General features: G+C 43.6%; 1 protein-coding gene across 4 annotated transcripts in view; it reads left to right on the forward strand.

The window, feature by feature from the left end:
• The window catches only part of ARHGAP9 (Rho GTPase activating protein 9), a 223,037-nt gene that overhangs the window by 155,399 nt on the left and 50,741 nt on the right, over positions 1-16,897 (forward strand). For 3 of the 4 annotated variants that reach the window (XM_030196623.1, XM_030196626.1, XM_030196624.1), the window contains exons 12-18: positions 3,067-3,196; positions 4,011-4,130; positions 6,779-6,877; positions 7,272-7,349; positions 11,272-11,325; positions 12,837-12,971; positions 14,568-14,673. In XM_030196623.1, the coding sequence (XP_030052483.1) occupies positions 3,067-3,196; positions 4,011-4,130; positions 6,779-6,877; positions 7,272-7,349; positions 11,272-11,325; positions 12,837-12,971; positions 14,568-14,673 (722 nt within the window). The remainder of the gene's footprint in view (positions 1-3,066; positions 3,197-4,010; positions 4,131-6,778; positions 6,878-7,271; positions 7,350-11,271; positions 11,326-12,836; positions 12,972-14,567; positions 14,674-16,897) is intronic. The other variant, XM_030196625.1, reaches the window with a different exon arrangement.

The following is a 16,897-nucleotide window of genomic DNA, read 5'->3' on the forward strand; positions in this document are numbered from 1 at the left end:
TGGCTGAGTGAGGTGGTCTAAGGGCATTGGTCTATGAAGGAGGCTGCCTGGCTGATCAACTGCCTGTTAGTGAGGGTCATTTGTTTTGCCCTGTGAGCCTTTTTGTCACTGATTCAGACCAAGGCAGTGAGAATGTTGTCAGACAATGCCATGGCAGTGGTCTATGTGAATCACCAAAGAAGCAACCAGGAGTCAGCAGGTGTCAGAAAAATTCTCATGTGCTAACTGGAGAAACGTTGGATAAATCCAATGGCTGCACATGTAGCTGGGGTGGATAATGTCCAGGTGGATTATTTGAGCAGAAACACACGAGACCCAGGAGAATGGAGTCTGGTAGAAGAGGTCTTCACTCACATTGTTCAATGGTGGGAACAACAACCAATCATGAATATAATGACAACAGCTAGGAAAACAAAAGCTGTGGTGTAAGTCAGCAGGAATAAATATATTGGTCCAGTGGCTGTGGACCAGCCTGATGTATGTCTTTCTGCCATGGCTCATGTTAGGCAGGGTCTTTCAGAAGATAGAGTTATGGGGTTCCAGTGGTGCTGGAGTCCAGAGAAGATCCTGGTGTGGAGATCTCATGAGGTTATGAGTAGGAGAGTCCATAGTGGTGCCGAGAATGGAAGATCCAATCCAGATGCAGGAATTGCTCCATTATGGCATGGCTCTTGAAAGGGCAAGGTTAAGAAAGAGAGAGAGAGTTTTCCAGTTGCGTTATTGCTATGCTTTTGCACTCCAGAAAGTCTTCAATGTCCTAGCCTATGTTAATCTGTAGAGTTTTTGAGGTATAGTGTCAGGACAGACAGCACCCTTGAGATCATTGGTTCCTGAGATTTTGGATTTTTGTAGGATGAGCTGGTCAAGGAGTTGGCTATGGTCTCCTTGAGAGTAGTGCTAGCAGCAATGGCATGCTACAGGAGTTTGATGTAGGGGCAATCCTGGAAATCTGTTCCAGATGTGGTGCTGTTTTTCAAGGGTAGGAAGCTATTGAGACCTCCTAGGCAGCTGATAGCACCCCAAAAGGACTTGAATTTAATGCTGTCATCCTGTTTAGTCAATTAAAGAGGTGTCCTTAAAGGATTTCATGCTGAAGACAGTGTTTCTGGTGGCCATTTGTTCCATAAGGAAGATTTCAGATTTTTTTAAAAAATATTTATTTATTAATTTCAATTTAAATATCAAGCAACGCTTGTACAGAAAAGTAGTTAAATACAATATTGCTTCTATAAAGAAGAATAACGAAGAAAATAAAAAATCATACTATTGTAGATCTTATAAGATTTCAGATTTCTAAGCATCATCTTATCAAGAGCCCTCCCTGGTTATTTCATGGGGAAAAAGTAATGGCTTCACTGGAAAAGGTAATAGCTTGACACTACTTAATAAACTGGATGTGTGATGAGCTTTACAGTGTTATTTGAGGAGAACCAAGAAGTTCAGATGCAAAGACAGACTATTTTGTTTGGAGTAACAAAGAAAGGAGAAGCAGCATCTAAGGCAACAGTGGTCTGTTGGTTTAAGGAGGCGTTAGTGTTGGTATATATAATCCAGGGATTACAGGTGCCTGTGGTCTTAAAAACTCACTCTATCAGGAGTTGTCTTGGGTGCAACATGCTTTTAATTTTCCTTTACCCTATGCTATATCTGCCAATTAATCCAACTTTCAACACATAATACATTATTCTTTGGCACCTGATGATGCCAAAAACGCCTTCCCCTTTGGCCATGCCTCTTCGGATGAGTGACAGTGACCATGTGCTATGGAGAGGTTAGAATATAAAGACTGGTACCAGCACCACGCAGATGATGTCTCCAAGGGGGCATGGCCATAAGAACCTAAAAACAGCCATACTGGGTCAGACCAAAAGTCCATCTAGCCCAATATCCTGCTTTCAACAGTGGAGTACGTGGTCAAACTCTTGGAAGACCAGAAACACCATATCCTTCCTCAGTTGGCCTCCTGGGGGACTCTGACTGAAAGTCTTCCCTGTTCTCAGGAAGCCTGGAGCATCAAACCCTTCTACTGCATTGCCCTTTCAGGGTCCTCAACTACTCTTCAGTATCTCCCAGCTTTCCCAAGATGCAGTTACCGCCTCCTCTCTCTTATAGGTGCATGTTTTGCGGTTATTTTATAAAAATCCACATAAGCACCTATTTGTGCTTCTAAAATAGCCTCACAACACCTGAATAATCATGTGTAGGTTGTTTTCATCCTCATCCCTTCTCCTCCTTCCTCTTAACTCTAGTTTTCTCTCCCCCTCTCTCTTCTTATCCCAGGTCTTTTATCACTGTTTCTGTCTTCCTCCTTTTCTTTTCTTTCCCCTCATCCAGTGTCCTCCCCTCCCCCCCCCCCCCCCCCACCTCACTGGCAGGAGAAGCAAACTGGCTTATGTTTCCAGCTTCCCAGCCTGTCCCTTCTTCGTACTTTCTTTTTCCCTACAATTGCCAACACCCAGGGCCGGTGTTAGGGGATGGCAAACAGGGCAATTTCCCTGGGCCCCCATACCATAAGGGGCCCCAAATCTGTCTCAAGCTAAAGGAGGCATAGGCTGAAGGCCAGCTTTCGGGCCCCTTTCCTGGTTTCTGCCCTTGGCTCCTGAATGTTTAACACCAGCCCCCCCTCCCAATAACAGAACCTCTTTCCCCTCTCCCCCAACAAACACTGGTCTCCTACTTCTTCCACTTCTTCCTTTTCCTCTAACACTTGTCTTTGTTCCCCCAGCCCCTTTCCTCTCTATCACCCATTTTAATCTCTTTTCTGTTCTCCTTGGTACCTTGTTCTTCTGCATACTGTGAGGTTTGTGATGCCAGTTAGTATTTCAGATTCCATAGACTCAAATGGTAAAAAGTAAACAAGTGGAAGATAGGCACATATACAGTTAGCAGAGGGGAGGGAATAAATAAAGCAGATACCTGAACTATGAATAAGAGAGTCTGAGAAGGAGCCCAGGGCTTTGCTTGGTTAAGCTGCAAACTGTGCCTTATCTACTGACAACATAGTCTTGTCTACTTACGGTTTGAATAGCAGAAATAAGTTTGATATCCTCTTTCTATGACTTCTAGGACCGTGAGAATCCTTTGGATGAGCTCCAGATGTACTCGCTAAGACGAGTGGCTAGCTTAGATGTGCTGGATGCTAGTGGAGATGAAGAGGAGAGCACCCTGAAGCCAAAAGAGAGTTTTAACTTACTATGTATGTAACAGAAGCGTAAGACAAAAACAAGTAGAGGCATCCACTGCTAACAACCATCACCCTGCTCCCTCATATCATTCCTCACCCTATGTCTTCTACACTCTCATCAGTAACCATGATCTTGCACCCTTATCATTTCCCACCCTATGTCCCTTACACACAGTAGTAACCATCACCCCACCACCTTTATTCCTCACCTCATGTTCTTTACTCCCCCAGTAATAAACCATCAACTTGCTCTTTCATATCATTCCTCTACATCCTTGCTGTTTGCTAGTGCCTGTAGTTTACGTGTTTTAAACAGTCCGTGACTGTATTAGAGATTGCCAGAAGAGCTCCTCCATTGGTTAGATGCTGTGGGAGGGAGTCTCTGGGAAAGCTCCTCCATTGGTTAGACACTGTGGGAAGGATTCTTTGGGAGATCTCCTCTATTGGTTAGATGCTGTGGGAGGGAGTCTTTGAGGAGAGCTCCTCCATTGATTAGATGCTGTAGGAAGGCGTCTTTGGGAGAACTCCTTCATTGGTTAGACACTGTGGGAGGGATTTTTTGGGAGAGCTCCTCTATTGGTCAACCATGTCTTTTATTACTGTTGAGTACATGAGAAAACCAACTCATCGCAACTTAAAAAGCAATGTGCTTTGTTTGTTTTCTCAAACTTTTTGCCCATTATGCACTAGGAAGTTACAAATTTGACAAAAGTGTCCCTATCTTAGTTTTCCAAACTTCAGCTTGAACCTCATTCCACTAGAAGGTGCTATCCTTAATTCTATATCACAATTTAACCATTGTCTTGCTCGTTTCTTTTCCATCCAGTGTCTCGAACAAATTCCAGTTCTGAAAATTCTGATAAGAAAAGAGTGAGAAGCAGGCTGAGAAAATTCATTGTGAGAAGGCCACCGCTGCAAGCCCTGCAAGAGAAGGGACTAATCCGAGGTACAAACTAGAATTTAGGCATCCCAAGGGTAAAGTAACATGGAAGAAAAGTGGGCAAAAAGGTGGGCAGAGGCAAAAAATCATTTTGGATCATTTTCAGAGTGATGTAGAGCCTATTCTATAAAGCTGGGTTTCTCAACTCAGTCCTTGGGGCACACCTAGCCCGTCAGGTTTTCAGGATATTCCCAGTAAATATGCACAAACTAGTTTTGCATGCGCATGCACAATCTTTGGGGATATCCTGAAAACTTGATGGGCTAGGTATGTCCCAAAGACTGGGTTGAGAACCCCTGCTATAAAGGAAAATAAGCACCCACTTTCCCTTTATAGAATAGTAGTGTAACGCATATATGTTAGGCATGAGCGCTTACACCAGCCATAGTGCTACCCTAAATGCTTCTGCCTAGATTGTTGAAAAAAAAAGTGCATAAATTATAGCATTATATACTATAATATATGTGCGTTACTGTGCACTCCACACAGACTCCACCCATGTTTACACTCATCTTGAAACTATACTCAGTTACATTTAGGTACCAGAATATTGGCATCCACGTACATATGTGCCAGTGTTCTAATCATTTATATGCCTAACTGTTCTCTACAGAATTACCCCCTTGGTGGGTAAAATCCATTTTGTAGCTTTGTAAGTTGGCCATCTGAAATTCTATAACTGCCATACTCTTAGCCTCATCAAGAGAAGGTGTCCCCAGGAAAGTGTGTTGTTTGAGTGAGGGAAAAGCAGAAGTGGATTGCATTTTGAACTCTACATGTGTAAAATACACCCACAGAAAAAGCAGGTCCACAGGTCTGCAGGTACTTGGCACTTAAAGTGGATGACATGTGTACTTTTCCTTTGAAAAACCAGTGCAAAATTCACAGGTGATAATACTTGTGAACTTTTTCCTGTGACAACTATTTGATAATTGCCCCCTATGTTAAGGAAATAAAAATAAGAGGGAAACCAGGTGAAAAGAAGAGGCTAGAAAGGGAAGGGTGAAAACAATTAACATACAAAAGATACAGGTACAAAGGATGTCTGAGAAAAGAGCATATAGAACAATATCTAGAAAAGCTGAGAGAAAGTTAGAAAGAAATCAGGATAGCGAAGGTGTAAGCAGAGTGAAAATAACTAATGTTGTGTGGGGAGGAAATGATTAATTGGGCCAAATGGCAGCCAGTGAAGGCTTAGTATCTGTCAACAGTTCTTTTGTAACCCTGTCAAATGGTTCCAAGACCATAACAACTTTTGCCAGCAAGGAGATAATTGCATTCAATTTGGTCAGGAATTGCTTGTTTGCAGTTGGTTCAGTGACAGTCGCACGCAGCTCCTCCATATATTCTCCGCCACAGATTTCAGTGTCCATAGAACGCTGTTCCACCAAGTTGACACACACTGCTTGATTGTTTTCTTTAGTGAACAGTTGACTTTTGTGTTCATTTATAGGGGGATGATCAAAAGCAAACATGGGCGCTAGAGGCCATTAGCGCTGGACTAGCGCCCGCGTTAGCCTGCGCCCCAGGATCATAGCCAGCGAGCATGTGTAACAACGAGCTCCCCGGCTCTGAAAGCTAATAGCATGCAAATATATGCTAAACAGGGACATTAGTAATCCTCCTCAATGCTCAGCAGGCAGCACGCCAGACCTGGGCACATGCCCAGGCACAATCCTCCTGTAGAAGTACCCTGATGATTGAAGCTAATAGTGCGCATAAATTTGCATGCTATTAGCTTTGATTATAGGGGCTTATTGCCCCGTGCTGTTTCCGGCGCTAATTTTACAATGCTGTTTGAAACAGCATGAGGTTTTCTGATCATCTGCCCCTTAGTGAGTGAAACCATCACCTTGCACACTGTTACAAGCTTGCTTACCTCACCGGGAAGGTAATTCAGATCAACTTCATTTTCTGATGGCTGGAGTACATGAGAGAGTATGAGATTGAGATTGACCTGTGCAACCTATCCAGACCTCATCTCAAAATGCTGCTTTCATATTAATGTATTATCAGTTATATAGATGAGACTAGCTTAGTGGAGATTATACTCTGCCAAAATGCTCAAAACAAATCGAGGAATATTCTCATATTCGCTCATTGCCAAAATTGCTCAACACATGCACCAGTTTTCATCAAGGTGAGCTCCTCTTTAGAATTTTTTTTTTCAAGCTGAGGTGTTGGTGTCAAGTTTCCAATTCGAGGTGTGCATGATCTGGTTCCCATCCCTTCCTCTCCCCATTCACTTTTGATCTCTCCCCTCCCATCCCTGCAGTAATAATGACTTTTTTTTGTCCACACCCCTGTGGATTCTCACAGATTTTCGTGGGTTTCCCATTGTCTCCATCCCCACTCATACCTGTAGCAGCCACCCTCTGGATTGACTCCATCTTGTTTATATGTTTTTGAAGGTATGGTCTCCAGGACTGTACATAGAGTTTATCACCTCCTTTTCCCTGCTGGCCATTCCTCTCCCTGTGCACCCAACTATCCTTCTGTCACCCTGTTTCCTCCCAGCGACAGAAAACAGGAGGAAGAATATGAATTGGGCAGGCTGAGTGGGATGACTGGGCTTTTATCAACTGACATTTACCATGATATTGTAAGAGGAAATAAAGCCCACATATAAGGCCCCTTTTTTTTTTTACTTTCAGATCAGGTTTTTGGCTGCCGCTTGGATGCTTTGTGTCAGCGGGAGAACACCACAGTCCCCAAGTTTGTTCAGCTCTGCACTGAAGCTGTGAACAAAAGAGGTAAGTGACAGGGGTTATCTTGCTTATAGGGGGGGGGGGGGGGGAAAGGACCTCACTGGAAAGGTAGGAAATGACTCCTTGAATCTTGCTTCCAAATTTTCATACACCCCCCCAACCACTATATGCAGAATTGGGATAGTGTGGTAGGGGACTGAGGCTGGTTTGTGATATCGTTCCTGAATTGCATTGGTCAGCTATATACCTACCAATTTGAAATGTAAAGATATGTGTTAGAACTCAGATTGGTTAGGTAGGGGTGTTTGAGTCTTCCTGGGCTTGTTTATGTCCTCCTTGGGTTGTGGGCCTGGTAGAGCAGCTTAGGTTGTGGTGCTGATGAAGCCCTTATCTCTGACACCTGGAGTCCTCTCTTTTTTCTCTTTCTCTTTGGTAACAGGCCTTGACGCTGATGGCATCTACAGAGTTAATGGAAACCTGGCCATCATACAGAAACTACGCTTCATCGTGGACCGTGGTGAGTGATTGTATGTTATTCCTTTTGGTGCCAGGTAGGTGTTCACCTGGCTAGCTGTACTGTTTGATTTGGGTACCGACACATCCCCCTCCCCGGTCCCCACTGTCCTGCAGATCTCAGGACAAACATGCTCTCAGGGAGCTTCGGAAGGGGTTAATTTCCAGAGTATCCATTCAGACTGTAAGATATCTTTTTACTGGCCTATCTCGTATTACAAAGCAATCCAGAAAACAAAGGGGGCTCTCCCCTCTCTCGGTCAGAGCTGCATTCAAGTAAAATTCAATCACAATGAAAATATAAGTACAGACCTCTTCAGGTCTTTTTGGAGAGTGGAACTGGAATGTATTCAATTTTCATTGCAATACAAAAAAAAATACTGAAAAAAGTGACTGCAGATGTATAGGATTTCCAAGTGTGAGCTGTTAATTCTATTAAATTATATTGTTATTGTATTGAATGTATTATTAGTATTTATATGTATATGTGATCATATATCCATATTGATATATGTTGTTACTGCCCTATACGTGTATATTGTGTTCTTGATGTATACAATATACTTGTGGCTCTACCAAAATGTGTGTTCACAGATAAATATTGTGCACTAACAAGGCCTATATTGAAAGGGTTATCTGACTGACTGGCTTTTGAAATTAATCAGGATAAACCTTGATAGCTCAATTTTCCCCCCATTCAGCACTGAAATTTTATCCAGCTACAAGGAGGTGGTGCCAGGGGTTTCCAGAGATGCGGTTTCAACTTGAGCTAGGCAATGCTCAACCAAAGTTACCCAGTTCATTCAGTCTGGCCAAATAGCAGGCCTAAAATTAACTAAACAACTTTTGCTGGATACTCGGTCCAACAAAGTTGTTTATCTGCCTGCCAGCTGCTGAAACCACGCCTTGTTAGAAGGTCCCATTGCATTTGAAACTCTGGTACTTCCCAGACCTGCTCTTGCATATAATACTAAACATGAATCCATCCCATAACGTTAACCAGAGTTCTTTTCCGTGCACTGGGAATCCATTTGTTCAGTGTCAGTTTTTCTTCAGACAATACCTCAGATTCGCTACTATTTTTCTTCTTGGTATGCCACCCCTGCTCTTCTCTCTCTCAAAAAAAATTAAGACCCAGAACAGCAAAACACCAGCAGCACAATGTTCAGCAGAAGTGAAGGTGAACATTTTTTTAAAATGCCACTGTACATCTAGCTAATAATTTAACTTATGCAGCATTGTTTTCCTGTTGTCACTTAAACTGTTTAACTGTATGGATAGCACCTGAATGTTGCCACTATCCTGGGCAAAGTGCATCCCTCTCCCTTGTCACTATACGAATAGTGCCGGAGCAGTTAAAATAAATTTTCAGCTGAACTATCCATATATAATGCCCCTGAAAATACATGAATAAAGGAATGAAACGTTTTGTCGCTAAATGTACAAGCACTTTTGAATATCAGGCCCCAAATTTCTCTGTATATTTCTCTCCCTCTTTCCCTTACTTTCTCCGTGCTCTGGATAAGTTTGCACAGTGCATTGCTCCAAGTGTTCGATTCCCCCGTGTCTTCGTGTAGCTTGCCACTCCCATCTATGAATTGAATTCATGAGAGGATCTGACACCAAAGCATCTTTAGGGCTTCCTCTGCCATGTCCTAGTTTCTGGGTTCAGTAGATCTCCTAGTCCAGTAGCCTGATTGTTTGGATCTATAACAACTGTACCTGAGTGAGCCTGGGCCCATCCAGGTTTGCCTCATGCAGTGGTGGCCTACCATTAGGCCAGTTGAGGTGGAGGCCTCAGGAGGCACTCTTTATGGAGCGGCATCTTCCCCTTTCTTCCTTCCTCAATCTCCCTCCCTGAGCCTACCTTTTTTTTTTTTTCAAAAGTTGGCAGCGGCAGCAATTCCCATATGCTGCCCTGCCGCCGTCACTGGCTTCTTCTCTGTACTGTGGCCCCATCTCTCTATTTCCTCAGAGGCAGGGGAGGGGGTTGAGAAAAGGAAGAGGGTAGATGCTAGACCGTGGAGAAAGTTAGCGGGGGAGAGAGAGAGAGATTATATGTTAAGAGATGTTGTACTTGGAGAACCAAGTGAAATCTACAATAAAGAAAATGTTCCACTCAATGTGGAAGCTCAAACGCCTGAAACCATTCTTCCCAAGGGAAACATTTTGCAACCTGATACAATCGATGGTACTAAGCCACGCAGATTACTGTAATGGAATTTATGCGGGATGCAAAGAACAAATCATAAAGAAATTTCAGACTGCTCAAAATACGGCAGCCAGACTTATGTTTGGAAAAACGTGATTTGAAAGCGCCAAACCGCTCCGAGAAAAACTGCACTGGCTCCCAATCAAAGAACGCATTGCTTTCAAAATCTGCAACCTAGTTCATAAAATTATCTACGGTGAAGCCCCGGGATACATGACAGACCTCATAGACCTACCAACCAGAAACACAACAGGGTCAACACGAACATACCTAAATCTCCACTACTCAAGCTGCAAAGGACTCAAATACAAATCAACTTATGCATCCAGCTTTTCCTACACAAGCACACAACTATGGAACGCATTACCAACAGCCGTGAAAACAACGTATGACCACCTAAACTTCCGGAAATCACTAAAAACTAACCTGTTCAAAAAGGCATACCCTACCGACCCAACTTAAATGCCTGAACCCTGCAACACAACGAAACCAAAGCTTGTAATGGACATAAAATAATTCTTCCTCGCTACGATTCCCTAACGCGTCTGTCACACATGAACCTTATTCTACCACAGCAAACACCCACAGAAGGTGAGCTCTCCACAGGAAAACCAACGATAGGCAAAACACACAGTGGATCCAAAAAAAGTCCTCTCACAATGAGTGTCTTCCTGAACAAGGTCTTTACTAACATTAGCAGAATTGACCCGACACGTGACGTGTTTCGGCCGTGAGGCCTGCGTCAGGGGTCTAGTGTTATCTGTAGAAAAAAGTGCCTTGTAGGTCAGATGAAAAAATAGCACTAAAACTGCTAAAAGCGATATCGTATACAAGAATGCGCTGTGCTGCCAATAGTTGCATATTACAAAGCAGCACAGCGCATTCTTGTATACGATATCGCTTTTAGCAGTTTTAGTGCTATTTTTTCATCTGACCTACAAGGCACTTTTTTCTACAGATAACACTAGACCCCTGACGCAGGCCTCACGGCCGAAACACGTCACGTGTCGGGTCAATTCTGCTAATGTTAGTAAAGACCTTGTTCAGGAAGACACTCATTGTGAGAGGACTTTTTTTGGATCCACTGTGTGTTTTGCCTTATTCTACCACAACATCACTTTGTATTTGTTCATACCGGAATTGGCAAATACCTTTTACGGTACTATGTAAGCCACATTGAGCCTGCAAATAGGTGGGAAAATGTGGGATACAAATGTAACAAATTAAAAGAAAAATCTCATCCCTGCCTCAGGTGCCAGATTGCCTTGGGCTGCATCTAGCCTCATGCCCATCCAGAGCAAGGTGCACCAATCATGTAACTGGTGGGATCCCCAAGCGCTGCCAGATGAAGAAACCTGGAGCTGACCTGAGTCTGCCAATTCATGGCAGTCAATAGCATCGGTGTATCAACATGCTGTCGCTGACTGCTGCTGTTTGTCTGAGCAGCTCCAGATTTCTACAAGGCACAGGGCCTGGGGATCCCTGCCAGCTAAGATCATTAGAATTTTTTTTTGTCGGGTGAGAGGGAATGGGAGAGAAGAGTTTAGTGAGAGAGTTGGTGGGTGGGATGAGTAAATGGAGAGGAACTAGAGGAAATGGAGTAGCTGGTGCCCACCCATACCAAGTGTTGGCCCACCCAAAAATTTGAGTCTGACTACACCACTGATCTGTACTGAATATAAGGTGAAAGGTCAAATGCCATGCTGTTTTGCAGAGAGGGCAGTGACGTCAGATGGCCGATATTTATTCCCGGAACAACGGTCTCAAGGTAGCCACTTTGTGTGTTCATCCTGTGCTTATCATTTCTGCAATTGCAGCTGAATGTTCAGCTTGGCTTTTTCTGCTCTGAGTTCATGAAAAGTGATTACGTGTGCATTTTCACCTCGGTAGCTATGTCCTATAAGCATCTGTGCTGCTTTTTCTCTGCTATATCTCAGCTGGTGACTTGCAAAGTGTGAGAAGGCTAAAGAGCTCTTAGCTGGTCTTGTCTGTCAAACCTCTTACCTTATGCATGGCTTGTTGCCCTGTGGCTCTGTCGGGACATATTGGGATAAGAATTACTGCATAAATAAGAGATTTGTACCATATTTCCACTACCAAAAATCACTTTGAGGTCAATATTCAGCTGTCGGCATTGAGCGTTTTGCTCACCGCCACTGGTGTTATTCTCAGATATTCAAAGTTGGGACCTGTGCTGGCTTCGAATATCCGGTTATTTTTTAGCTGTATAACACTTAACCACTTAAGTCAATATTCATCACTTAAGTGGCCATGGGTTACTGCATAAAAATGGGACAGACATTTATGCGGTCCCATTTATGCGTTAACCCCGGCTGCTTAAGTGCTGATTCCGCCCCGGAATGTCCCCAAGATAGCCGGTTTTGTGTTCGGAGCTTACCACGATATTCAACGGCACTTAGCCGGTTAAGTGCCGCTGAATTTTAGTGGCTAGCCCCAACCAAGCAATTTAACCGGTCAGTGGCTGGCTAAATTGTTTTGAACTTTGGGCTGTTTATTTTTTTGTCATGGCAGCTTCTTTTGTTCCTTTGGGGTTACAACAGAATTGGACAGTGACTCTACTGGGGCCATTCCACTTTGAGCCCTCACCCACAGCAGCCGTAGGTTTTCCCTCCATCCATCCAGCCCAGCTAGTACATTGACTGTCCTCCAGCTGAGTGGCACAGACCGGGGCTCTCTCTAGAATCTGGCTTGAGTGCTCTCTTGAATCCGTCATTTATTGTTGGAAGTTGACTTGAGCGTGGAGAGACCCCAGTCTGAGCCTCACAGACAAGAGCACAGCAAGAGGTGTCCAAAGCAGGAAACTGCACTGGTCAGGGTGTCCCAGTGGAGGCTGGTACATTGCAGCTGAAGCACCTCCTATTTTGGCAGTGTTGTGATGCTGAAATACAATAAAAAGCCCTTGTCAGACAAGTCTTATAGCTGCCTACTCCAGCACACCCCAGCTCCTGCAGGGAGAGTTTGGGCCAGCTTTTGATTTGAATCTACATTCTGAAGGCATTGTGGTCTTTCTTCCATTTCTGAAACCAACAGTATTGGTATCAAATTAAATTAAAGGAGAGAGGAAAGGAAGCACAGCTGTTCTAAAGTCTCCTTCCAGGATCTAGAACAATAAGTAGCTCTTCCCGGCACTGACTGGCCATGCTCCGTCTCCCCTGTGCCTGGCACCGAGTCTCTTCTGCCCAGCCCTTGGCTCGGGAGCATTCCTATTCACAACTCATTCCTTTTTTTTTCCCCTCTCTTTTCTTGGGCGACTGGCAGATGAGCGGCTGAACCTGGATGACAACGAGTGGGAGGATATCCACGTGGTAACTGGTGCCTTGAAACTGTTCTTCCGCGAGTTACCAGAGCCCCTGATCCCTTACGCCTTGTTTGACCACTTTGTGGAAGCAGCCAGTAAGCATCTGTTTATTATAAACCCCATTGCTGTAATAATCATTAATTTTACTACTATTGATATTCAGATGATATTCAGCTGATGCTAATTTGGGCCTGGACACTAGGGGTCATCCCATCTCCAGGTACTGGTACTGAATTTACGGGCACTTAGTGGCTCCTGGAAGTTATCCAGGTACCAGCAATCAGAGCTGGTACCAGATAGCTTTCTGGGTAGGTTAGGAGTGCTGTTTATGTGGTCCCACTTCTCTGGATAGTTATCCGGGCTCTGGCATTGAATATCACTGGTGCCCAGATCATTTGAGGCCTTCCCAGCACTCACTAGATAGTGCTCTGATATTTAGTGGCATGATACAATTAAGTTCAGAAGCAGAGCCGCCCAGCAAGATTTAACCAGATAAGGAACCTTCCTTCCCAGTTAAATCCTGATGTCAACCCAGTTGTCACTACAGTTAATCAATGTTCATGTTGACAGCTTTTGTTTGCTTGTGGGGGGAGACTGAACTAAATGAGAAGATTTAATGTCTTACTTACATAGGTCAGAAAAGAGATGTTCACGCAGGGTGTTAGAAATTTCCTGAGTGTTTTACCAAAGGATCACTGAACACGGGCTGGCATATAGCGCCTGGCATTCAATTTCCAGTTTTAGCGCCACCAGCTGAATATCGTCTGGAATGTGTATTTGTTGACATGTACACCAGGAACAGCCATTTTGCAAATAATGTGGAAAAAAACATTGCTTGGGGTATTTCACATGTAACTGCTGGCAAATTCAGTGTAACTGCTAGATTTTGTAAAGCATGACAAAAGAGAAGAACCAATCTCCACAAATCTCAGCGCACAGAAAGGACACAATGGAGATGACCAGTAACAACAATGCAGCCACCAGTTGTGTACAAATATCTTTATTCTTCTAGGATGACTTCAACACAGGCTGCGTTTTGGCTATATGGTCTGCTTCAGGAGTATTATGTAATCCAGAAGAATGGCATAGATATTAACTGTCGTACACTACTGTATTTAACACACTAGACTGCATGAAAGATATCTGTGTGCAAATAAACAGGGCTACAAACAGAACTGCAACGTCAATACGGAGTGTACTCATTCTGGTTTTGTTTGCAGAGTCCTGCCTGTTTGCTCACAGATATCTTTGACGTGTTCTAGTGTGCTGAAAACAATAGTGTAGAACAGTTACCATATATGCCATACCTCTAGATTATGTGACTCTTGAAGCAGCAAGTGTAAAACAGTAGAGAAACAAAAAAAAGAAACCTCTCGCAGATGGTGTCCAAAGGAATTTATTATAAAAGTCTTTAAAAATAGTAAAGGAGATCCAACACGACTTGTGTTTTCGGCCCTACAGGCCTGCATCAGGGGTCTAGGAACTTGTCATATCATACGAATTCCCAGAAAGATCATCAAAACAAAAGTCTCCACTCGGTAATCTCTAAACAAGATGCGCTCGGACACAGACAAGAGCACAACCAATTTTCTGCTGACTGATCCATGCAAGTAAAATGCTTTTTACCTGTGGAAATTGCTTTGAAAATCAGCCAATCAGTGGGGGTTTTTTTTTTCTTGTTTTCCACACAGAGCTCCCTGATGGCACTGAGAAGCTGGAGACCTTTAAGAAGCTAGTGAGCAGTCTTCCAAGGCCGAATCATGATACCCTGGAGTACATTCTGACACATCTGCGAAGGTAGGATGCTGGGAGCAGGGAACTGTGCAGCAATGCAGTTTCTGCGGGGGAAATTTTGGACTAGTGCTAGGTTTTCTGATACTTGCTCCATCATTCAAACTGCTTCCTGCAGTGCTGATTACAAAGTTTTCTTATTTATTGATAAGAATGTTCTATACTGCTAGTTTGTCAGAGGTCATTCAAGGCAGTTCTAAAAAAAAAATAGGTAAAAAAATAACAAAACATACAATCATCTTTTAGCATTATACTTGTAATCCACAGAAACACAGGTATTTTTTTTTTTTTTTTTTTACAAAGGAAATACATTTGTATGAGGAAAAAGTTTCCACATCGGTATTGCACCTGCTGAAAAGCATGTATAGGTTTTAAAAGAAGTGCTTGTTCTGAACAGGGCATTACACAAGGGATTAGTGGAGTCATATTCTCCTTAATCCTGTCTAGTATCAATATGGTTTCATTTTGCAGGTTGACAAATTGTGGCCTTTCTACTTAGTGGCACTTACACATGTGTATATTTGTAAAATGTGACAGCTGCACATGGAAGCTGCTTCTGGGGGGAAAAACAGGGACTACAGATGTCATGATGCAGTAGGATGCAAATTCCAAAAGCAGGACTAGCCCAACAGTTTCCTTCCATCCAGTTCACTTGGCATCTCCACGGGTGCAAAGGAGGAATTAGGTTAATAAAAGTTTAACCGAGCAGCATAGAGCAAACTGATCTTACTAAGTTAGCCCTACAGATTAGTGGATGTTGGAGTCACAGTGGATTTTCACAAATATTCACAGTAATCCTTGATCCTTATTTAATGCTTTACGTGCCCACAGTTCAGAGCAGTGACTTGCATGCTGTACTGGTCTCCATTCCCTGTGATGGTACAAAGAAGGGTGACCAAAATGCTGATAGGTCTGCTTTGCAGGATAATCACATCCATGTCACGGGACCAAAGGGTGAGCCTTTGGACTGTCATGGGGGCTCTGAACCATGGGATCCAGAGGGTTCTGACAGACAGCTGATGAGTCACACCTTTTCGAGAGAGATCAGGAGGGTGGCCCTGAAAAGGATCTTTGGGGGCAGGTTTGGAGATCCAGGACATGGAGTGGCCCTGAAAAGGACCCTTGGGGGCAGGCCTGGTGAACCAGGACCTGGGGTGGTCCTGAAAAGGACCTTTGGGGGCAGACCTAGCAAACCAGGACGTGCGGAGACTAGGCCGGGAACAGGAACACAGGACTGCACTGGAGATAGGACACTGAGGCAGGACTGGAGACTGGACGCTGACACAGGATCGGACTGGAGACAGGATGCTGCATGCAACAGGATTGGGCTGGAGGTAGCAGCTGCGAAGGTAAAGGCTGTGCGGATCCGGGCACCTAAAATAGCCCAGCCGGGAGACTTCATTTAGAAATGCCGGCAGGAGGTGAGTTGGGGGGAAGTATTGGAGCCTTCCCTGCACCATCCGGGAATTGAGGATATTCTGGACCTTATATTCCTTGATGGAATCGGCATCAACGGGAACAGGTACTGGAGGACCCCAGGTGTTCTTTCTTAGCACAGGGGCTTCAAAAGGACACGTTGAATGTGTCATGGATTTGTAGATTAGCAGGTAATTTGAGTTGGTAAGTCACTGGGCACACTTTTCAGACAACTGGATGTGGTCCAAAACCCCCTTCCTCAGGTCAGGATAGGATACTGTAACAGCACTATACTGTATTGACCTGAGGAAGGAGGTTTTGGCCTCTGAAAGCTAAATGTATTAGTCCAATAAAATGGTATTATTTTATTTTCTATATTTGTTTTATTTCTATTTGTTAATTTGTAAAGTGGTGATTGGTATTTGTTAGTTTTTTCACATTTACATGTTCTGTTTCCGTGGTGTTGCATTGTATGCAGAATCTAGCATCTTGGGGTTTGTTTAATTTTTGTCTAAATGGAAAGTTTGATTATTCTATAGTGGATTAGGGTGTGTCTGTGAAAAAGGCAGGGCTTTTGTTGGCACTGACTGTGCAGGATTGACGATCTGTACTATTCTGTCTGGTTTCATTTTACAATAGGTGAATTGATGTTCTAGTGCTCACTGTAGTGTTTAAGATGCTTTCCTTTTCCTTGTGTGACTCGTACAAATTACTGTTTATGGTATGCTAGAATTGCTCTATAGGTCCTGAGTGTTTTATATTTTCGGTATACCTAGTACTGGATTTTGAAGGGGGGTGTTAAAGAATGACCGGC

Source organism: Microcaecilia unicolor, chromosome 3, assembly GCF_901765095.1.
Source record: "Microcaecilia unicolor chromosome 3, aMicUni1.1, whole genome shotgun sequence".
NCBI classification, from domain to species: Eukaryota; Metazoa; Chordata; class Amphibia; order Gymnophiona; family Siphonopidae; genus Microcaecilia; species Microcaecilia unicolor.